The sequence below is a fragment of the Thermobia domestica genome, chromosome 1 (genome assembly GCF_964235325.1).
Source record: "Thermobia domestica chromosome 1, izTheDome1.hap1.1, whole genome shotgun sequence".
Lineage (NCBI taxonomy): Eukaryota > Metazoa > Arthropoda > Insecta > Zygentoma > Lepismatidae > Thermobia > Thermobia domestica.
Window position 1 is genome coordinate 1,779,208 of NC_137454.1, and position 25,314 is coordinate 1,804,521.

A 25,314-nucleotide genomic window follows, 5' to 3' on the forward strand; every position below is an offset into this window, starting at 1 on the left:
GAATGGGAGAATACAGCACCCAAATAGAATGGTATCCAACGGTACTTCACTCCACAGACCGTCTGCTTCTCCAGTAGACTATAGCACTCGCACACCGATGAATGAGGCGTTAATAGATGTCTCAAGAAATCGATGAGAAGTTCGGATAAGGAAGTATTGTGAGAATTTGAAATGACGTAAGTCCCCCCAACGGCCTTCTAACCAATGAAACAAAATGTAGTCGATTACAAAAGTAGATTTATTGCTTAAGAAATTGAAAACATGTAACTGTACAGTTTCAGTGAATAAATATATAGGCTACTCATCTACAGAATTAACTGTATTCAAAAGATATGTATCAATGGACTGATACATTTCGAACACTCTCTGAGTAAGGAGAGAATTTGGAATATTTTGAAATTGTATTCATAAAATTAAGACTTGAAATTGTTTTAAAGTAATTTATTAAAATACTGATGTTCATTTCATATCAAAATGGAGAGTACACTACACATGTTACAAATAATGTTTTTCTGTCGTATTGTGTTGAGATTTATTCCAGATTTTTAGTCACAGGAGCCTTATTTGTGTATTCAAAACTGAGGGTAGTACTTATACAACTATTGCAAGAATGTTTGTTTAGTTTGCAGTCATGGGAGATTGAAACCCTTTCTTGGGACGTTTCAGTATTTTCACATCATACTAAACTTGCTATGAAACATAATCGTGTTTCGTGAAAAATACTGATAACCTTTGATTAACCTATTAACGGTGTTGAATTTGTTAAGAACACTCCTCGGCCTTGTTTCCTTTTCAGCCCTATTGATTTTATTGTCTGTGGAGAATAATTCTTCTGTTTTCTTCCAAATGAAGCGAAATATTAATTAATTGTTGGATGTTACTGCTTTCTTCATCAAATCTCGTTAAAAGTGTTTTTCTTCGTGAAAATTGAATTTTGTTATGGCATGATTTTAATATTTATAAATCGAATTTAAGTAATATTATGTTTATATCTGATAGAAATTCCTTTTCACAAGATAAAGGACTTTTAACTGGACTTGAAGAAGAAATGAGTAAAATGACGTAATTAAAATTCCAGTTCACCTTACTAATTTATTTATTTATTTATTTACTGTAACAACAATATAATAGGGATTTCACCCATTTACACTGTTTTTGTTTATATTTACCTATATGACATTTATATATTTTCTTCTTGCCGATTTAACACCGTACATAAAACAACGTGTGTGTGCCATTATTTCGCACACCCGGTGGAAGAATGTTACAAGTCAAAATTACTCATTTGTGGGAACATGACTTTTAAAGTTTGCTATTTTATCAAAGTCGCTCCCTGAAATTCTGGCATTTTTGCTATCTAGAGATTAATGTGTTTATGCGAAAATACCACCAGCTAGAGCTCGCTTCTCTATATATATTCTCTTTTGAGCGATGATAACTCAAAATTTCAATTTTTTAAGTTTTTTTTTCACTAACAATGTATTCTTTATTATAACAAGTAGTAATGTCATGTATACACCACGAGAAGGAATTTGGTAAGAATATTGAAAGTAACTGAGTGAAATGTAACTAAAAAACTAATAAGTTTAAATAACATGTACATAAACAGAACAATCCTAATGCAAATCACATACTAGAGATAACTTTATATACAAATCAAATTTCTTCTTCTTCTAGCATAAAACAATCAGATGACTTAAAGAAACGTGTTTTAAAGAAGAAAAATCTCCTCTAGCTCTTTACCTGGTGGTATGGTTCCTAATATAGAGGTTGCATTACCTCTTTGTACTGCCATACTTATTCTCTGAATTAGGAAGGTGCTTGCTCTATCATCACCAGACAATTGAGTGATGCGTTTACCTACTTCCTTTATAAAACTGAGACCTTCTTTGCCCCAGGATCCACTGGATTCAATGGCAATGGGTACAAATTGGTACTTCTCTGTTAGGTTGCTGTATTTTCTTCTTTTTTTCTGTTTCCTTTCGACTGGCTACATTGCCCGCTTGGAGTGAGGAGAAAGGAAGGTTGGAAGGAGCGAAAGTATCTGTGCATGTAAAATCCCAAATCAATGATTTTTTAAGTTGTAACACCCTTCCACCGAGTGTGCGATATTTTCACATACAAAGAAGCGACAGAGCCCCCACATTGTTTTACACAGGCAGATTTCCACCAGATCTAAGCGCGTACGAAGCCGTTTCTTTCGATATTTGACTCGAGAAGGAGATTGGGTCGTCAGACGTTCTGGAGGTTCAAAATATATAGAGTATTTCAGAAGCCCCTCAAATTAGACAACTCGTACTACTCTAATGTGTTGCAGATGGTATAATAATCAGCCATGTGAAGAACAGATAATTCTGCTAGTTTAAAACAAAACAGAAAAATACTTCTCCACGTGAAACAATGGGCTATAAAGCAAAGATGACTTAAATACCTCTCATTGATGCAGTCGACAATGTGGAATTTCTCAGATTATATTAACCCTGAAGAATGCCCTTAGGGATGATAAGAACGAAAGTTCTTAACTCCGTCCGAGGTAGAAACACCAACCCTAGTTAGTAAAAAGATCACAAATACTCGTTACGAAGAAAGAAATAAATGCCCTGTGTATCACATACACAATATAGTCCAATATAGTCTTTGCACCCATCACACATGTTGGTTCACTTATTAATGAATGCCCTCCAACGGTGAGTAGGCCTTGTACTGGTACAGCTCTGGTCCTCCGTAGCCGTACAACAATTTCCCTCGTCCGTGTTCATCGTAGTAAGGGTACCGATACTTTGGCCTGGAACAGAAAACAACAATTAGTTTGTAAATAATTAGGTTCAAGAGCAGCAGGCTAATGATTCTTAGGAGAGACATATACATTTTCAGAGCAGCAGCTGCTTTCTTTATACTGAAAATACCATTTTTATACTGCTTGATCTAAAATACAACAAAACATGAGGGGGTGGGCGTTGGGGAGCAGTTGATGCTACCGGGGGGCGTCCACCTTGTCCCTATCGTTGTCAGTGTTCAAGGGTAACGTCTAACTTTGCAGCCATTGTTAACGGTTTACAATTTATAATTTAGATTTAAAAATGTCGAAAAATGAAGTAACTTACATTTCATATCTTATAAAATTACTTCTGCTATGGGATAAGAGCAGAAGGGTCTGCTGGATTTTTTCAGGAGGGAGAAAAGACGGACACACAAACGAAATTGCAAATATACAAGCTTGATGCTCATAATACTGCATTTAAAACAATAAGATATTATTGACACGCATTGCACAACAGTAAATATTTTAAACACTGCTGTGGGTGATTAATCACCATGACGTAGCGAGTCTAACATGTTTTGACATGTATTGACATGTTGACATGTATTAACATGCATTGACATGTATTAACATGTTTTGACACGAAGAACTAAATCTTTTTTTTCGTACTCCAGAAGAGAGCAATTGCCCCGTCCTACCACCCGCTGCGTGCGCTCAAGGATGAGGGAGGGGGGAGAATCTGGATGGACAACACTGTGGTAGTCAGTATGCGGTAGTTGGGAATAGAATGAAATATAGAACAGAATGGAAAAATAACCATGTTCACATTTTTCACGCACCAGTTTTAAAATTCCAGGAAAGAACGGAACGCTTATATGTAGTAGGTCCTAAATTAAGCAAATCAACAACAATCCGAGTGACTTCTTAATGTGGTACCGATTTTCAACCAGTCCATTTAAGCTACATGAAAAGACATTATGTAGCTTTATGCCTGTCGGCTTAAAGGAAATTGATGCCTAATGAAAGTGAATGGTTACAAAGAATTGGTAGAATGATAATCTAGGAGGAAACTTAAAATAGCGAAAAAAAACTACAAACACGATGTTGTCAACCAAAAACTCACATGCTCTGAGATCGAACCAGAATCCTTCACTAGAGTCGAGCACTCTATCACTGAGCCATCATGCCCCGTCCATTTTATCAAGTTTTTAAGGGTCTTCACACTACACCCGGTATCTTAAAAAACTGATCTTCTGGCGCAACAGCTCTTCGGGAGCGAGAGCCTACCACTCGTTCTGTGGTCAGCACATCTGCTCCCGTAGTCGCTTATACTGGGTCACTCTTAGAATGGAGTTTGCTACTTCTTTCGTCAAGTAGCTCCGCAGTTTTCCTTACGATGATGGTGACGCAAAATCCCAACAACATTTGGTGAGTACGAAGGGTAATCTATCTTTCCTCTGACCATGCCTAGCACTGCTTTATTTCTCTGGTTTCAAAGAAGCTATCTTGCAGTACGGCTAGGACTACTTTCTTTTTTTGTTTTGCTATATTTTGGAAAATATTCATTTAAGAATATGTAATATGTCATTAAACTAAATAACTTTCTAATATTTTCTAATCTTTTAATGGGTACAGGAATTTGAGTCTCTGATAACTATGACGACACAAGTTTCCTTAACTGACATCATTTTTTTTTTAAATTTTATTTAATACCACTTCGTACATATCATCTGGCTTCAATTTTGTTATTAAGTTATTGTTTATTAAGTTATTCGTTATCATTGCTGAAATTATTATGTAGTGGGGAACATTGGAAAAGTTCTTTATGTTGCGTATAAAATTTGGAAGCAGCTGCAGGTTATGGAAAAGAGACCGTAAATGACATGGAATTGGTACAATGGGAATGTGGGGGGAAATGAAAAACTCCGAGAAAATTCACAGACATGATGCTGTCTACCAGAAACGCACATGGCTGAAATAGAAATAAGAACCTCTCTCATTAAAGGTGAACCACGAGGACAAAATAACAGAATTGTGCTGACGTCTACCTATAAATTACAAATCTAAGATTTTTTCGCTACTATCTTCACGCATTTCATTATTCAAAAACCTTTTCTAGTATTTTCCGTCAACTTTTCAAGTCTGTCCCAACAATCCAATTATCATGCAAGAACTAATATCATGAATATTAGTCAAGTATCAAACAACTAACTGCTTGAAGCCTGCAAAAGCAACATGTATTCGTGTGTGATGTTTCAAATATTAGAAATTGAGTTTCAATGTTTCTTTCCGGAAGGTTTATGATATGACTAGAAAATGACTTTTCTCATCGAAGAAGACTCCTCATATTGTTTTTGCTTTTTACATTAAATAGGTAAAATGCTAAAAAAATAAATAAATAAATAAATAAAAAAAAATGCACAGTAGTTTCATACATACATACTATTACTATTAATATCTGTTTTGTTAAGAACAGAAAGCAAAATACTTATTTAAATATTTGAAGACGTAGGCTATACGAGTCAAAATCTTTACTTGACAACCCAGCATACGATTGGGACTGAACTAACCGTAAAATATAACCCTTCAGCTGATTTTAAATTTTATCTGTATGTATGTAACATTTTCCGTTTTAAAATGCTATCTTCCACACTGTTTATTTCTATTGCCAATATACTATTCTATTCTACTTATCTTGCCACGATACTATTTTATTTCGTGTAGAAAGAGTTTAGGAATCATAAAATAACCTCAACTGCAACTGTTCAAACTTGTGAAATGTTCAATATCACGTTATTTGCATATGCATTGGTCTCTAATGCAGTGGTTCTCAACCTTTTTTGACTGACGGCACACATTAATGAACGCTCAGGACATCGCAACAAATTGTTTGATATTTTTACTATAAATAATAATAATAATAAAATTATATATATATATATATATATATATATATATATATATATATATATATATATATATATACATACACTCTGTAAAGAAAAAATAGCGACACTTGCTCTGATATGGTTTTCGCAACATACATTAACCAATATGATTTTTTACATGAATTCCTGATAATACTACAATGTATATCACCAATGAGCAGTTCATTCTTAATACCTGCGCCACAGTTTCAGGCTTTTGACATGAATTTAGTGAATTTATATGCATATGCAAGTAGCTATGTGTGTTTTGAGCAAAATCGTTTATAGGAAGAGTTATACATAAAAGTGAAAAAGATCAACAACAATAGCAGAAAACAAGAAATGGAATTTCTTAAGGGTAAGATATATTGTGTACGAACATCGGGAAGTACAATACAGCAAACTATATTTTGTATATGCACCATAGACTTTCTGCAGTGCAGCGAATCATCGGGGCCCTTTGGTAACAAGGCTATTGTAAAATGCAACCTCGAATTCACGGAATCACACCCGGATTATCTGTTCCTTGAATTTCATTTTATTCGAGATAGTTGTCTATTGAATCATCTTCTCATATCGATCCAAATTTTCAATTGGATTCATGTCAGGTGAGTTCGGAGGCCACATGAGATTCTAAATAGTCATATTCTTGAACCATGTATTAACGATTTTCTCTCAGTGACATGAAGCGTTATCATCCTGGAAAAGGAAGTAATGCATATTTTCTTCAGAAAAGTCATCTTTAGCTGTTGTAAAAACTTTACGTACCAGAATTTGAAGATATTTTCGTGCATCAAACGATCCTTCACATATATCCATCGTTCTGACGTCTTTAGCGGTGAACCAAGCCCATACCCTCACTCAGTAACTGAATATTTGTACCTCTTAAACAAATTCCTTGTCACGTTGCTTGCTCGTTCGTATCCACAACTTCACACCACCATTGTTTCCCACTATGCTAAACTTCTTTCCAACGAAGAAAATGACGTGCTTCCAGTTGTCATAAGTCCAAGTTGCATATCGACTCACAAACCTACATGTTGAAGTCTTCTGTGTTTTTTTCAGTTTCGACTTTCTACACGGTTTCTTCTTCGTAATATCCTCTTTAAGCAGTCAAGACAATAAAGTTGTACGAGTAACTGCAATTACAAGATTGTGTCAAATTACAGAAGCGATTTTTGGGGAAATCATTCCTTAAATCTGCAGTGTTATTGATTTCATTTAGCAATCTGCTCTGGGTGATGCTTTCTTTTTTCTTTCACACTGTTGACAAAGGAACGATTTGTTATGCTGTTTCCGCTTTTGAATTATTCTTCCTGCCGTCGAATGATGGATTTCTACTATTCCATCTATCTCCCTTGGAGATTTGCCTTAGCTGTGCAAAGCAAGAATTATATCTTGTTTACATTGCGACAAATCACATTTCTTACCCATCCTTCTTGTTTAGAATCCACATGTAGCAACAATATCACACAAAAACAGAGCTGCACAACAACAATATTGCCACTTGACACTCTCCAAACAGTGGGAAAGTAAAGAACAATCATAAATTGCTATTTATCTCAGCCTACACATCAGAAATGCAATGCAGAATTCTCACTACAATAATTTACGAGACGCACTCAGTGCCATCTAGCGAAAATATTACAGATACACAAACAATTGGCAAGCGATGTCGTACACCACAGGTGTCACAGATAACGCAAATGAACTATCCCACTCTTTATTTCCTTCTATTCCTCTTCTAACGGGCTGCAATTATGGTTTTCTGTGTACGTTAGTTTGAGAATTGAGGTGTCGCTATTTTTTCTTTACAGAGTGTATATATATATATATATATATATATATATATATATATATATATATATATATATATATATATATAGATGTATTATAATAGTGAAACCAATTAGTTTTCATAATGGCTGTATATAGCACTGAGAATTATTGTTGCCGCTGGAGGTGTTGACTGGTACAGTCTGTCTCGATTTAAAATTAATTATTAATAAATTCTTCATCATTTTTAAATTCTAAAATTTTGTCACATATTAGGGGACTGCGTGACACAGCAGTGTGTCGGGACACCAGTTGAGAACCACTGGTCTAATGAATGAAATGATTAATTGGTGAATTTTTCGTGCTGGATCAGGTGAAAGTTGTCAATTTTAATCAATTGATTATAAAGTTAATTTTAAGCTTACTTTGTTCTTTTCATATTCTTAATTTTTAATTTTAATCTTCTAATATGTTCATTAATTTGTTGTTAATAGTTTAAAATGTTCGTTAATAGTTTACTGAGATGCATCATGAAATTTTGTTTGAAGACTTACCTTTCGAAATATTGGAAATTAGGTGCCCTAGGTGTCAGGGTAGCTTCAGCGGTGTGGAGAAGTTGCAGGAGAACCACAACAGCAAATACGGCCTGTTAATCAAATAAAAACAGTAACACGATTGAGTTAAACATAAACAGAAAGTATTTTAATGGTAATTCTTTACTATAAAGTTCATATCAATCCTTATAAATAGAAGGAATTCTTTAAAACCAGTGGAAGAAATGTTAAATATTAACTGAATAATGACGAACTACTCGACCGCAGTGTTGCTAGATCTAAACTTTAAAAAGAATTAATTTGAACTTTTCGTAGTCCAAACATAAAAATAAATTATTTTGCAACTTCACAATTTTATATATATAGGGTGTTAAAGAACTACACCGACAAACTGTAAGAGGTGACTCCTCTCATCGAAATAAGAAAAAAGTTCACGTGGATCTATGTCGAAGAGTGCATAGTTTCAGAGCTACTGCTGTCCAAAATCTCGCAAAAGCCAAATATCAACCGGCTCTATTTCGAATTCCAGAAACTCTTGATGGTGGTCCTTATCAGCGTAAAGGAAACCACGCATACACAATCTAAAAGTGCATATTTCGTCAATTTTCAATAGGTGTACAGGGAATTCCTACAGGATGTAATTCTCACATATACTCTCAATAGAGTTGTCAGATATACCCTGACTTCAAGGAGGGTCCAAAGTAGGCAGAAGGAAGGCCTTGACAACCATGGACATCCAATATTTCGGAGGGAAGTCGAAAGTGTTAGAAACCGGCAGCTTTATGTTTTTTGGTGTTCGGAATAACGCGCGAATCGATGTATTTCGTGATGGTATATTTCACGTTTTCTTCACTTATTAGCGTGAAATAAAACATGACAGCATGTGTTCTCCCGAGTACAAGAGAACATGCTGCTGACGATCCTTAACACTTCCGACATCTCGCCAAAGGGTTCTGTGTTCACTGCAATCAAGGCTTATCGTTTGCCTACTTTGGGCCAATCATAAAATCAGACCATATCTCAAAATTCGGTTGATGGCATGTCTGGGAATTTCGCCCTGCATGCAATACTCTGTACATCCATTGAGCGTGGTTAGCATACGCGCCTTTGGCGTGGGAGACTCGGGTTCGATTCCCGGCGGGAGCACATGTGCTTCGGATTCCACATTAATCAGTAGGTCCACGTCTCATATAGCCTCGCTACTGAACGGGACGTTAAACTAAAACTGAACTCAACTCAACCCTGTACACCCATTGAACATTAATGAAATATGCATTTTTGGATTGCGTATGCGTGACTTCCTTTACGCTGATAAGGAGCACCATCCACAGTTTCTCGAATTCGAAATAGGGCCTCTTGAAATTTGACTTTTTTTGGGATTTTGGACAGCCCTAGCTCTAAAACTATGCACTTTTCCCTACAGGCCCAGGTCCATCTGAACTTTTTCTCTTATTTTGATGTAAGGAATCGCCTCTTACAGTTTGTTAGTATAGTTCATATGTATATATATGTTCGACACCCTGTATATATATATATATACTTATCAATTAATGGAAACACCTAAAGTTGAAATTACATCAGGTGTCCGAGTTGCCAGCGGTGAGGCGGCGACCGCAGCCCGGGCATGTTGGTGATGGTGTATTAGAGCAATTTCCGTTCTACGTGAGGAGCACTACAACTGTAGTGTGAAGTGAACTAAACGTATTCTAATAGTGTAGAATAGGAAACCTTTCCGTTTTCCAAGGAGGAGAATGTTTCCTTAAGTTCGTTCTGTGGGCTCTGAGATACACTTTACAGTACGATTTTCCCTGCTATTCCTTGCTTCTTCAATTCACTTGCTGAATTCTTTATCTGCGAGACATGAATTTTGGAAGTTTTATTTGTATTTACTTCACTTACTCTTTCTTTATGTTAATATGGATAACGCAGTAACGGAATTAAATGTACAATGTTTACGTTTACATAACATCGTTTAAATACTAGGGTAGGCATTAATTGAGACAGCAACACCATCAGTGGTGCTGCAACACAAACTGTGAACAAAAGTGAAGTGTTATCAGATCTGAGGATTAAAAAGTATTGAAACAAGAATTGAACTATAATTGAAAACGTTAGTATTAGTAAAACTATTGTTCATTGCGAATAGAAATATGCAACTAACAAAAGCTTTATTCCCCTGTACAAAACTAATAATAGTTTATCAATTTATATATGAAAATAAAACAAGAAACGTATTCTTAAGTGTCATAGCGTGCAGAGAAATAAAAGTAGCCCAAATGAAAGAAGTATGTCTCTCAATTTTGAAATTTTTGTAACGAGGGTACTTAAAATATTACCCAATCCGCTACTTGTAGCCCAATCTGGCAACACTGACTCGACTAACAAAAGTAAAATGGGAAGAAATAAGAGTGCATAAAGAAAGAAAGAAAATTAAACTACGTTCGCAAAATATATTCATCAAAAAATCAACATGCAAGAACTCAGGAAGATTTGGTGAACTACCTCCAAGTTTACCATAGGCTATGTAACTAATTCTCAAAGCTAGAAGAACACTAAATAATAAGGCAAGTGCAAAACAACATCTGTATTTAAAAATCGTGTAATTGATATTCAGCCATTGACAGTTTACTAGTAACAAAATACTTTAGTACGTATTTGATTAATTTGTCTGAATAAATTTATTTTAATTCATGTGAACTCTATTTTCAATAATTCTTGATCATTTTTATATTTGCCCTAGTTTTCTGCAATGTTATTATTATATAACTCTGTATCTTCAATTATATCATGTATTCTAAAACGTATTGAACTTTTTTTTTTTTTTTTTGTGCACAAGAAAGCGTTAATGTTCCGAATCTGAGGGTACATGAATCGCAGCAGATCAGACTTAACGTCATTAGTTGAAGCCTGTAGATGTGCAAATTGTTTTGGAATACTTTTAATCAGACGTACTGTATTGCGCCATGAAAATGAGTAAACTTTGCACAAAACTGTGATACATTTTTTCGATTTTATTTCCATAAAGGCACAAGTGCTATGCAGATCCTTGAAGAAATTTGTGCTGCATATGGGCAGGATACGTCATCAAAAGCAGCAATCGAGAGATGGTTCAGTCGCTTTTGTTCTGGAAATTTCGATCTTCAAGATGCTTTTCCAGTGGGCGACATATCACAAATAAAGTGGATGATGTTCCGGCAAAAGTTGAATAATACCGGCGGCACGTAAACAGTCATAACATTGCCAATGACCTAAATATCAATTACCAAAATTTTCAGAAAGTTGGTTTCAAAATAATAATAATAAAAAGCTTATGTTTCGATGCCACATAATCTGCCTCAAAAACTTCTATTCAATCTAATTTCTATCTGCGAGTCTTTGCTGAAACGTAACGAACTCGAGCTATTTCTGAACTGTTTGCTCACGAGTGACGGAAAGTGGATAACCTACCTAAGACAACAACGTGCGAAAAAGATCGTGGTTACAGTGAGTAAAAACTCCACAGTCTGTGGCAAAGTCCACACTGACGCCCAGGGAGGTTGTGTTTGGTGGGATTGGAAAGGCATCGTCCATTACGAGCTGTTGCTGCCGAGCAGAACACTACACTCTGATCTGTACTGTTGACAATTAGCATTTTTTTAAACGGACAGAATAGGTCAACAGAAAGGGTGTCGTGTACCTACCGAGTTGACCATGCGAAATCAAATACATCTTTAACCACCTGTTAGAAATTAAGATATTTGGCTGGAAGGTTTTAATGCATTTATTTTATAGTCAGGATCTGATAATGTTATACTACAGTAGGAAGTTGAAAATCCGAACTAATTGGAACCACACGTAGTTCGGATTTACGAAAATGATCAAGAAAATCCAGTTTAGGCTTACATATAGTATACGATATGTTCTTGTATCGATACAGTGGTTATTCAGTACATACAGTAATTACAACAAAGTACGTAAGGCTATTTACATTTAATGTTTCTGAAGAACCTGCTCGTACACTAAATTACACTGATCTTTTAAGTCACACTTAAAACTTATAGGCATAAGAGAAAATAAAAATAAAAGTATGTATGACAAACAGTTACATATGAATGAACTTTTGTAAAAATACTGACTTCACACGTCGACGGACTTGGAAAAAGCTTCTAGGGACCGCGTTCAGATTTTTGATGTTCAGATTTTCGACGTCCTACTGTATTATTTTTTTCAGTCTCTGTATAACTTCCTGAATGATGTTAAGTTACTTTGAAAAGAGGCCTGCGAAAACTACGTGTCACAAATTATTGACCATAAACCACAAAAGTTCTGTAGAAATTAAGGAATGTCGTGGTGTTGGAAAAATAACAGAAAATCGTCAAACAAAATGGTGTGTATCAGGTTTCACATTGTTATTGTTAGGTCATAATAGATGTATTCTTAAAATGAAGTCCTTAAGTTTTACGTCCCACGGTTTTGCCGGCCAGGCTAAAGGAGACAGTGATGATGAGAAATGAATGATATGGTGGAATAAAAGAAGTGGGAGGAAACGGGACAACCCTGAGAAAACCTACTCACATGGTGTTTGTTCACCACGAAGTTTACTTGGCGCGAGTTGGGAACGAACCCAGAACCCTACACACCAGAAGTGAACGCTCTATCACTGAGCCACCGCGGCCCGCGTGTATTCTTAATTTTGACGTCCAGAGCCTCAATATTTTTTTAGACAGCTTGATGATAAAGAAGTTTTAGGTAATTCAGCACCTTTCACAGATAGAAACGCATTTGTAAGGAAAGAAGTATGTGGCTGTTATAGATAAGGAGGCTTACGAAAACAAAAATTAAATCTAATTTAACAGCCCACGGAAGATTTTTTTTCTTTCTTTCTTTTTGTTTCATTCAATTAAGCATGTCCTTGCTGATGTCAGGTTTCATTACATGAAAGTTTATTGTTCTATCTAAAAATATTACAAAAATAGATTTTAAAAAAAGTATTGATCGCAAAAAAAAAAAAAAAAAAAAAGTTTCAGTGCAGAAACAAATTTTCATGCTATCTGTAACATAAATATACCTAGACAAAGAATAACTCTGTAATGTTTTACTGTTATATTCTGTTTACTAAATATATAAATCCAGAAAGTTCCGCTATGAGTAAAAAGCGGATACAATTTCTCATAAAGTGACAATTGTGGTTGGAAAATTTCTCGAACGTGGCCCACATTCTGAGAAGGAAAGCGACGTGTGTTGCTCCGGTTGTAAACTCTCGCCTGAGTCTTTCTTTTCCGACGGTGAAAGCATTTTATTCTCATGTGTGGCGTACAAATGCTTACAAAAGAGATAAGTATATAGAGAAAGACAATAGCATAAAATACAATTATTTCTGTAATAAATCATATTGTTCCATATGGTAAGAATTTGTCCTCTTCTTACAACAAATGCATTTTACTTTTGCTTTTCTCAAAGCAAACGTTACTAACTACCTCTATTCAACCTGAGGTGCGCGTGCCCCAGGCTTACGCGATGACGGCTTGTTACGGGTACGTAAACATATAAAGCAATACATTATACTATAGTACATGTATAGTATTCTAGTACTATAGTCAGGGATGGTTCTACCATATGTGCATCACGTTCATTTGCACGGGGCGGTAAAATCTGTCGAAAGTATATTACATAAAATAAAGATTTCTTGTTGGAAGGAGACTTCATGATGATGGTGGTTAAATTTACTAAACTGAACTTCTATCTGAATACTACATTCATAAATCATGTTTAGGTCGCATTAGTTTAAGGTCATATGGAAGGTGCTAAAGCAAATAGTCAAACAAATCCCAGCATGAATTGCTTGATTTTTGTCAAATTTAAGGACTTAATTCTCGAACAGTAGCGAACACGTGTTTCATTTAGTTAGTTACCACAGTTTTGATATGAAAACTAGTCTTGTATTTGTCACAAAGAAGTTTATTATCATTGAAGATGGAATTTTTTTTTAAAAAAATTTTTACCAAATGTAGAAGAAAAATCAAGAAACAAAGATAAAAAGCTAGTTGCACTGGAATTGCAAACTGATATACTGAGTTTAAAGTTCGGTATTGATTTCTATAAAAAGGTTTACCATTTTCCTCTGCAGCTGTGTTTGCTTTATCTTTCAATAACAGAGTAGATTATTATTTAAAGAAAAAAAACAGACGCAACGAGATTGTAGTGTTTAGGCCTTTCTGAGTGCGAGTGCACTTTTCCTCTCCTTCGTTGTTCTTGATAGGGTAGCATACTTAAAATTGTGACTTTTTAGATTTGTTCTTTCTGGAGAAAAGGAGGAGCGGCCAATGATATCATAGAAAAAATTACACGATAACACAGTGAATAGAGAAGTTGAAATTAAGTAAACTTTGGAATATCTTAATAATAATAATAATAATAATAATAATAATAATAATAATAATAATAATAATAATAATAATAATAATAATAATAATAATAAATTGTTAACATAAATTTGAATTAAAGTATAATTAGTAACAATATTTAATTGTTAAATAATGGAATATAAAACTATAACAATTTTAAAAGTAACAAAATTATATCACAATATTGTGTAATAAGTCCTTGAATTAGAATAACTCTGAAGATAAACGGAGTGATTGCGTTTTTAAAGGTCAGTCAAGCATAATAAACGCGGTGGAATACTAAAAGCCTTATTTATTGCATTATGAACGTCTCCGTGAAAATTATGTGGAATATATAACTACCGACATGTTTAAATTAGTGAATACAACTACATTCATAAGTATTCATATTCTCAAAAGAGCACTTGTTGAAATAAAACGGAAACTATAACTCTGGACGTTTAGTACCAACAGTAACGACACTACGCGAGAGAATTGTAAAGTTTTTGCTTCCACCAGACTCGATGCTTAAATTCACACTGCTCCGCCAATTAGTATACAGAGTGGCCCATAAATAGGTATACAGACCTGTATGTTTTATTTATGTAGGTCTGTATACTTACTTTTGAGGCACTCTGTATAAATAATTTCTTATTTTTAGTTTAATGTCCCTCGATTATGCTCCAAGGCTAAGGACGATGTTGATTATGAAGGAAATAGTGGAATAAAGAAAGTATGAGGACATGGGATAACTCCACGCATCGAAGACATCCACGCAACATCGCTTGGTGCATGCTGGAGCAATGTTGCCACAGTCCTAGCTCTGAACTTGACTGAAAAATAGTACCCAATCGAAACACAAAGGGCTGAATTTGTGTACCCAATCGAAACACAAAGGGCTGAATTCATTATTTTATACCAATGTAATACATATCTCTATAACACGAAACTAAAAGTTTTAGAACACTCCTTCTTCCTAGAACCAAGAATCAAGAAAGTGCTCTTTTTAAAAATTATTTTCTAAAAACATCCAAATAGGAGGGCCCCAACAGCAGTGGAAGTAGATGAAACTTTTCTCGCACGTAGGAAGTAATAACAGAGGTCGCAAATTAGATAAAAGGGAAAACAGTAATCATTCTCGGTGTGTATTGTAAGGAAACCAAACGCGCCTCTGTTTCAAAGTGACAATAAATCAAAACGGTATTATGGCCAAAATTTCCACCATAGTGCTTCTTTCTCGTCTCCTTTATGCGCGGCGCGCATGCGCCCATCTAGCGTCATTTGTTTCCCGGTATAATTCGAATTACGAATTTTCCACACAAAGTTCGTAGGGTTCTGTGGTGCAACACTACAGAATGAATATTCAACAGCATTTTTAAAGAATTCTACACACTGTATGAGTAACGTGAGATGTAGGAAAAGTTTTACTGACATTTTTGAAAGTGTGACAAGTATTTGTTAAATTGTGCTCAATTATGTAGATTTACAAGTACCAACTTTTTCATAAAAGGGGCTGAAAATGGTGCCAACGGGCGTATGAGTAATGAAAAGAGCTGAATTTGGTACAATTGTATCAAGTGTGGCAACACTGTTCTGGAGTCAAGCTAGAACCTACATAGCAGACGAGCGTTCTGTACCACTGAGCTACAGCAGCCTCCATTTTTTTATTTAATAAAGTTAATTGAATTTTTAAAACTCGTAGTAGATGAACAATTCTTAATTTACTTATGAAGTGCCAATACTAAGAGAATATTCGTGATTGCAAAGATAAACTGCAGTAGACATATCACAACGTTCAAAACAATTCTTTTCTCTATGTCATTGTGAAATCTACGTTCGTCGATGAAAAAAGAATAAGTGTTTTAATGTCACCTTTAATTGGTTTATTTTGTAGTCGGGAAGAATAGAATGTGCATTGTAATTAGCCTCATGAATACTCGGTTCGTGACATCACGACTGTAATTCACGCTCCATGCCTAATGGTGGAATAGAAAAGAAAACGAAGAAAGAAGAAAATGACAATGTTAGGTAACAGACTGTCGCTTACTACTCCATTTGAATCAAAATTTCGCATTTATTGCTGGTAAGCCTTATAGCTTCCTATTCAGAACTAAATACAACACGAAAATAACAATTAAAAATCTGAAATGAGTTTCAATCCGACTGAAATGAATGCTGTCACAGCTTTTGTTTAACCAACTGCAGCACAATCATTTCTAAACACATCCACGTCACGTATTCATCTGACTTGCTATTTCAAGTGTTTAACTTGTTTTTAATATGTGAACACATTAAACTAAAACTGAAATCAAGAATGTGAATGGGAAAAGAATCGCTTTGGAGGAAGAAAGCGACACAGGACTCTATAGGATCATACGCTTTCCGAGATCAGACGTTATATTCACTACATCTTTACGAGATGAGACTTTAACTTTCGAACCTTCATTGAATAAAGAGTTAGGAAAAACACACCAAAAGGATCGTCTAGGGCAGGGTTTCTCAACCTGTTGGTCGCGAAGTGGAAGAGATAAATATAATTAGAATCTAATATCAGAAAATATTTTAAATACTAGGAATGCAATGGATATACCCGATTGCAATGAAATGAGCTGAGCGAGCTTAAACTACGTAATCAGGAAGCGTTTTTCGCTGATTATTCCTCGATGGTACATCGGATTTTTGATTTCGACCTATGTTCTCACTCAGCACGACATACTCTATCAGCGTGCTAAGTTTGGTTGAGATCGGCCAAACGGTCTAGGAGGAAGCGTTTTTCGGTGATTATTCCTCGTTGGTACATCGGATTTTTGATTTCGACCTATGTTCTCACTCAGCACGACATACTCTATCAGCGTGCTAAGTTTGGTTGAGATCGGCCAAACGGTCTAGGAGGAAGCGTTTTTCGGTGATTATTCCTCGTTGGTACATCGGATTTTTTATTTCGACCTATGTTCTCACTCAGCACGACATACTCTATCAGCGTGCTAAGTTTGGTTCAGATCGGCCAAACGGTCTAGGAGGAAGCGTTTTTCGGTGATTATTCCTCGATGGTACATCGGATTTTTGATTTCGACCTATGTTGTCACTCAGCACGACATACTCTATCAGCGTGCTAAGTTTGGTTGAGATCGGCCAAACGGTCTAGGAGGAGTTCGCGGACAACCAAACGGCTAACCCGAGTATAAGAGCTTAGCTTCGCTTCGCTCAGCTCAATTATTTTGAATTTTGTTCTGTTGGGCATATTTTTATATTTAAGAACAACTTTTAAGAACAACAAGAAAAATAGGTCTACTAAACATTTTTAACAGGTACAGAGTTGCTTAAAAAATGAATTTAAATAAAAGAGGTACGATATGAAACTAATGAGAACTGCATATTAAAATACCAGAAAAATACAAATGTAAAAAAATACAAAAAAAACTTTATATTGAAATATAATTAAATTAAAAGTTAATGAGATATCTGAACATGGTGTGATTTCCCTAGTGCGGCAAAGTCCGGTTCAGTTTTTGTGACGCACATTATCAAGTCATTTAAAATACTCAATGACTTTTTTTTAAAAAATAAGTATCCAAGTTTTTTAAACCAAAATTAGAAATCACTTTATATTTCTATGATACGTCCCAAAATTAAGGGAGTTATGAAGTTTTAACATTTTCAAACGGCCTCCATTTTGAAACAGTACCACAGATCGGATTCGATATTTGTAATATAAGTGAACTGACCAAAGTTGATTTTAATCCATTCCCTTTTAGGGAAGTTACTGTATCCACTATATACAAGGAATGGATTCTACTATTATAGAAATAGATGGATATCGTAAGATCCCCTAGGTATATTAAAAAACACCTGCAAACCAGAAATTATAAGGGGGTTGCTGGCAAGAGGATGTGACACGTTGACCGGCGTAATGTGACATGTTGACCTACAGCTTAATGTGGGATTTGTACTGTACCACATGAGCTCCAGCCTGGAATCGAACTCGGATCACCTGCGACGAAAACACGAATGAAAATGGCAAAATTGCTAGTTTGGAGGAAAACTAAAGAAGAAGAAGTAAGAACGGTAAAATATGATATTGAACGAAATTAAAAAGAGGAAGACAGACGTTGTCTAAAAAGAAACTCTAGGATATTTTAGAAAGAAAGAGGGAGAAGAGGACAATTGCAATAGAAATTAATATTTGTTACGTGGAAACGAAGAGTCCCTGGTTCGATCTCAGCTCGCGCCAAGTTTACTTTGTAGTGAACAAACACAAGGTGGGTGCGTTTTCTGGGGTTTTGTTGCCTCCCACTTTTACCTTCCATTATTTCATTCACTTTTATTAGTGCCTTCCGTAGCTTACACGTCATAATCGTGGGACGTAAAAGTGAAAGACTTTGTGAAGACGAAGATATTCGCTGAGGATCGTGGTTCTTGGAGGCTTGCAGCCGCGGTGGCTGTAGAAGAGCGTTCACCTCTGGTGCATAAGATCTTTAGTTCGATCCCAGTCGCACCAAGTGAGCTTTGTGGTGGATAAACATCGTGTGCATGGGTTTTCTTGGGGTTCTCTCGTTTCTTCCCACTTTTTTCATTCCACCATTTCATTCATTACTCATCAGCTCCGTCTCCTTTAACCTAGCCGGCATAACCGTGGAACGTAAAACTTACAGATTTCACGTTTATATGGATGCTTCTCAGCAGTATTCCTTGCATGCATACTTAGCCATTTCGAAGTCCAGCCTTTCCAGTTCCACAGCTAAGATAAATTGCGATTATGTTGTTAAGTTCAATCTTCAGATGAGGCAGATCTTGGCAACTGAATATGTGTTGCCATGTTGATGGTCTGATACAAGCAGTGGTCGAAGGGAGACGGTATGCGGTGGTATGCCATACCGCCTCTGGTTTTTCAGTAATGAGGACATACCGTCTGTGGTTTTTCAGTGATCAAGACAATGTTTAAATAGCCGGAATGTTGAGTCAATATCATAATAAAACATACCGCCTCTGCTTTTTTTTCCCACTTCGAACACTGGATACAAGAAGATAAAAAATAGACTGTTAATTTGTTATGGCTTTATGGTTCGTCTTTATGAAGCTCACTGTTAATACTAGTTTGTAAAGATGCTTTTGTTATATACAATTGAGGTAGGCCCGAATTATAATTTGAAGCTGTAACCTATTACGGTTAGCAGGGTTTTGAGCTATAATTACGGTTGTAGATAATTAAATCTCGTCTGACAAGGAGTAGCAGTTTTCTATTTCTTCAGATTGGAGCAACCGAAATGACCTATGTTTTAAAACTCACTTATTATATATATTTGTTGATTTCCCGTAAGCTCCGTTAGGCAAATACCGAAATGATAGCTTTCATTAGAATCAGGGATTTTATTTCTCCAGTCATTAAAAAAAAAGTAAACATCATATATACACACCCATAGAAGGCCATGTTTCTGACAACATTGGATAACCATTGACGTTAATATAATGACTACCAATACACAAAAGACATCCAGGATTCCATAAGTCATGTCAATCTCACCAGATATGGATGAAGGTAGAGTCATCCGGACAACCACTGGCCCCTCTACACAAAATAAATATCCAAAAGGTCTTCCAATACGTATTGGTCAATTTGTACCTTACGTTAAAAGTAATTTACGGCAATATCAGTAGTGTAGTTGTATTTATAATGACAAGAAACAAAAAAGCGTCCATTATGAATTTAATCCCTTGGTAAACTGTAGATCTACTGGTATGTTTCATATAGCCTCGATGCTACATAATGAGGCTTCAATTCCAATCAAGCAGGCAGGGATGCCTACACTCGAGTTTTGAGGCACAGATTGTGCCAATGAGAGTTTTTCAGAGAAGAGGGGGCGGATAGTTAATTGAAAATGGCACCATTGAACTTTAATCTTACCATAATTATCCTTTTAACAGCGGTAAAAGAGTTCCAGAATTCAATAAAATTTAGTCTACAAAAAAAGTTATATTGGTTTAGCCATAACCAATTCCAGCATCTACTTGGTGTGTAAGGTTTCTGGTTCGATCTCCGGCTAAGTAAGTTTGTGGTGGACAACATTGTGTCCGTGGGTTTTCTCGAAGTACTTCCGTTTCCTCCCACTTCCTCCTTCGCCTGAATCATCGTCTCCCTTAACCCAAAGGACATAATCGTGAGACGTTAAACTGAACATTTTCAACTTTTTCCCGTTTCTACTATTTTAAGTGGTGGTGGGGGGAATCACACATTTGGGAGTATTCTACCCAAGCACTTCGGGGCATAGGCAGAGCACCACAAAGCAGAAGTATAATGCAGGCGATTAAAACACATCCAATGAACCATAGATAGCTATCCAAATAATAAATAACGAATGTCCAACTGTCTCGATGTTTGTTCATTTTAGGACAGACACTTTGTTCACGTAGAAATACCATTGTGCAGCTATCGAAAGAATGAATATTCTTAAAGCATTTCAGAACAACATAATACTTGAAAAAAAAAAATGAAATCTTTAAGTTTTACGTCCCATGGTTATGCCGGTTAGGCTAAAGGAGACGGTGATAATGAGAGATGAGTGAAATGGTGGAATGAAGAAAGTGGGAGGAAACGGGAGAACCCCGAGAAAACCCACGAGCACGATGTTTGTCCACCACAAAGTCCACACGGCGCGAGCTGGGATCGAACCAAGGACCCCAAACACCGGAGGTGAACGCTCTACCACTGAGCCACCGCGCCCCCCAACATAATACTTGAGTCAGCTAATTACGTGGACTTATAAGTATTATAAATATTATAGTAAATAACTGGACTATATCTCTATCTTTATATTCTTGCAATAGAAAGTACGGCGCTGTTAATTGCATTTTTTGTTTACTTGTAGGCCATTCTGTCTTTGTGTACCAGGGAATGTCCTTTAGGCTAAGGTAAACAGGTGATTGAGGCAAGTGAGTGATGACGGAAGAATTGGTGGAATGAAAATATGGGAGAAAGTGGGAGACCCGACAAAACCCACGGACACGATGTTGTCCACCACAAACTCACTTGACCGGGGATCGAACCATTGATTCTACGCACCAGAAGTAAACACTCTACCACTGAGCAACCGTGCCCCCTTTCTGTCAAATTGGACATCACAGTTTGAACCAGTTATATCACAGTATCAGACCAATCAACTCATTTCTCTAATCAATTAAATAGTTCTTGTTTCAACATTAGACTACATACTACTTTACAAATGCATCGAAATGTAATTTTTCCAATATGATACACCTAAATTGAAACACAGGGATCAGCCCACCGAAAATCTCTTTCGTTTCCACCACGAAAGGAAGAATATATTAATCTGTGATGCTCATGTGAAACAATCACAACTCTCTACAGCCTCTTTAAATCAATTTTTAAAAAAATCTAAGAACCTTCCCTGGAAATGCTTGAGCAATTTTTGAAGTACTAGTTACACGAGTGAGTGCGCACGTGTGTTCACTATTATATCTCGCAGATACAGTACTTACCCAACAGACAACTTTTGATGACAACATTTTGCCACTCCTCCCAAAAATCTTTCCGGGGCAATGTGCTTTAGCTCTTCAGCTGTTACACTTTCGTGATTTGCAGCGAAGGAAGGAAGGAAACTGAAAAGTGCACTAATGTACTGGAACGGCAGCTGAAGTTCACGGATAACATATGCCAAACACTTCCAACAGAACTGCAAGGCAAAGGATACAGAAAGTTCTTGAATTGTTGCTGTCACTATTTCAAAGTGAAAGTCACTGCAGTGATTTTGTCACAGTACCAAGCAAAGAACCAAAGAAAGTCACATCCAACATACGTATCCTGTATCAATGACGGTTCAATTGCCTCAAATTGAGAAAATTACATGTTGTGCTTCTCCCAGGTGTACTTCCGGTCCTCTAGATTAGGGCAACCGTCCCTCCCTTCACTGCTATTACATGTCACGCTTGTGCAGGGCACATTCTTTAGCAAATAACGTCGCAGCCGCATCACATTTTAATATTGCGTCCAAATATTGAAACTAGAAATGGTTCATTTTAACCACTTCTGAATTCAATAAAGGGCTAAGAGGGGAGATAAAACCTAATCTTCAGAAGCTAAATCGATTGAAAAAAAAACTACATCTCAACATCTCTTACTATTTTTGTTCTACAGAGATCAGTATTGAAATCGGAAGTAGTAGTAAATTTCAACCACTTCCGGTTTTGGTAGAGAGTTGCGAGTTGTGATGGTACGTTGTCTTGACAGCCTGAATCATTTGCAGAAAACTGCTAGTCGCTACTAATACCAATTTGTTCTACGGAGATAAATGTTGAAACCGGGAATGGTTTATTTTAACAACTTTTTTTTAAAATAGACGGTTGGGACCAAGGATGTTATAAATAGAGGATCTGCCCATATGTATCTTCATGCTACTAAATCGATGAAGCCAAAAAACAACCGAGCATCGGCACATCTGATTGGCTACTCTCGTTTCTGCCATCGTCTGATTGGCTACTTTCGTTTCCGCCATGATTGGTGGCTCAAAACATTGCGATTCTATTGGGCAGAATGGGCAGAGTAGGAGTGGCGAAACTGTGACGTATGGCTTCAAGATTTTGTTGTAGGGGCACATTCTCTATTTTATAAGATCCTTGGTTGGGACGCTGAATCAATTGCAGAAAACCGCATCTCAATATATATATATATATATCTTACTGTCTTTCCTCTACGAAAATAGTATTGAAACTGGGAGTAGTAGCAAATTTCAACCAGTTCCGATTGTTTTAAAGACTGTTCGGGATAGTTATGAAACGTTGCCTTGAGACGCTGAATCGTTAAAAAAAAAAAACCGCTTTTCGCTACCTGTTTTCGTTTACGTTCTATGACGATAACATTGAAATCATAAATGACTAATTTGAACCACTTCCGGTTTGAATAGAGAGTTAACGAACGATATGGAATCTTTTTTTGGGACGATCAATCGAGTTTAGAAAACTACATCTCGGTATGTTTTACCGCTTTTTGTTCTGATACCTGTCGACAGACGGACAGGCGGACAAAGCCGTTCTATTAAATCTTCAACACTTATGCCTAACATAGTTTGGAAGTCTAAAAACAAAGAGGAGTAAAGAAATTATGATCAAAGTCTTCAGGAAAAACATTTAATTTGTGGGTCGCTAGATACGGAGTTAAGGAACAGAACTCATCGAGTGTTTCAAACTTCCTCTCGTCTAACTACAGTGAGGATAAACAAAACATATGTGGTGTACGTGAAAACGTAGGTTACATACGTAAATCCTGTAGTTTTTGGACTTAACTTACAGCACACGTATAATTGAAAAATTATGCTTTATACGTATTTTCCGTGTAATGTTCTGAATAAACATACTTTCCGTACGTATATATGCGGTCGGGATCCCACAAGGATGTATATAACATATAGCTGACGTATGTAAGATACGTATACGTATGTAATATACAAAGAACTGTTAGATGCCACAAATCCTGCAATGGCATGATGTAACATCTAAGCGGCAAAAAGTGCAGTACGTATGTAGCATATGTATAACGTGTGCTTCGTACGGACTTCTCTAGTAAACGTAAGGATTCCATATATTTGTACAGTATACTGTTGACCGGATAACGGACTTTTCTCATGTCAATATATAGTGAACATGTTTGTATCGCCCCAATCACCATTGATTTCATCTTTTTAATATTTGGTTTTTCAATCCCTATTCTTCGATGCGTTCCTTATAATTTTCGTTTCAGATTCCATTACCAAAGGCGCATCATCTGCAAATTGTCGTATAACATACTTGACCTTTCTATCTCTTACCCAAAAGTAATCTGCTTTAATATTGCTTCTGAATAAATGGTAAACAATGTTACATAAGGTTTGTGATTGATTCGAAGCGTTCCTTCCAGCAGCGAGGCTATATGAGACTTGAATCTATAGCTTAACGCGGGATCCGAACCAGATAAGCTCCCAAAGGGAATCGAACTCGGGCCTCCCACGCCAATCGCACATATGCTGACCGCTTACTCAAGAGGGAACTCTGTTGCACGAAGGCAACACTTCTGCCAAATTCGTCTTTTATACATTGCCCTGCGTTATTTCATATTCTGTTCTCTAACATATTAACACATGCATAAATTACAAATGTGTGAATGTGTTTTAAAGGAATATTAGGAACTTACAAAGCAAGTGTGCTGCGCTTGTCTCTGGGAATCCAACGTTAAAACTGCAAGAGTTTTAGCTTACAGGTTGAATAGAAAGGGAACATGGGGCAGAACCTATTCTTGCAATGTGGGATTCATAAAGTTTCTGTCTTATTATTATTCTTGCTATGGTACAGACAGATTGATAACTATTTCTATACCCAGTGGTGCCCACCCCCCCTCAACTCCATGACGCACCCCCCCTCAATTGTCTATCCGGAGGTGTTCTTCCATGAAAAAAAATCTTTTCGATTAATTTTTACACCCCCTCAAACATATTTATATAGATTTTTAACCCCGCCAAATATTTCAATGACGCAGTTTGCGTCATAGCCCCCCCTTGTGGGCACCCCTGCTATACCACTTCCTAGAATTACATAAAGCATTATTAGGAAATCTACAAAAGTAAAATTAAATGAAATGAAAGGAAAGGAAATCTCCCACGATTATGACTTTTCGGCTAAGGGAGAGGAATGATTAAGGCAAGTGAATGATGATGAAATAATCAGGGGAATGAGAAAGTGGGAGGAAACGGAAGTACCATGAGAAACCCACGGACACGATGTCATCCATCATAAACTTACTTGGCCGGGGATTAAACCAGGGACCCTACACACCAGAGGTAAGCATTCTACCAGTGATCCACCATGTCCTCTCTACAAAAGTAGCATTAATCTTAAAAAAAAAAAAAAATCCTTTGTGTTTACTAAGAAACAGAGAATGCTTACAGATCTTT

The 25,314-nt window shown here is 36.3% G+C and overlaps 1 protein-coding gene across 3 annotated transcripts in view; it reads right to left on the minus strand.

The window, feature by feature from the left end:
- Nucleotides 1-655: 655 nt before the first annotated feature.
- LOC145683060 (uncharacterized) overlaps nt 656-25,314 on the minus strand; it is a 105,950-nt gene continuing 81,291 nt past the window's right edge. For 2 of the 3 annotated variants that reach the window (XR_014130967.1, XR_014130966.1), the window contains exons 3-4: nt 8,019-8,110; nt 2,740-2,785 (exon numbers count right to left, since the gene is read on the minus strand). Coding sequence is in view for 1 of the 3 variants with exons in the window: in XM_081754423.1 (XP_081610549.1) it covers nt 2,668-2,785; nt 8,019-8,110; nt 21,875-21,901 (237 nt within the window). In the remaining 2 variants the exon portion in view is untranslated. Of the gene's footprint in view, nt 2,786-8,018; nt 8,111-21,874; nt 22,099-25,314 lie in introns of those variants that run through there. The other variant, XM_081754423.1, reaches the window with a different exon arrangement.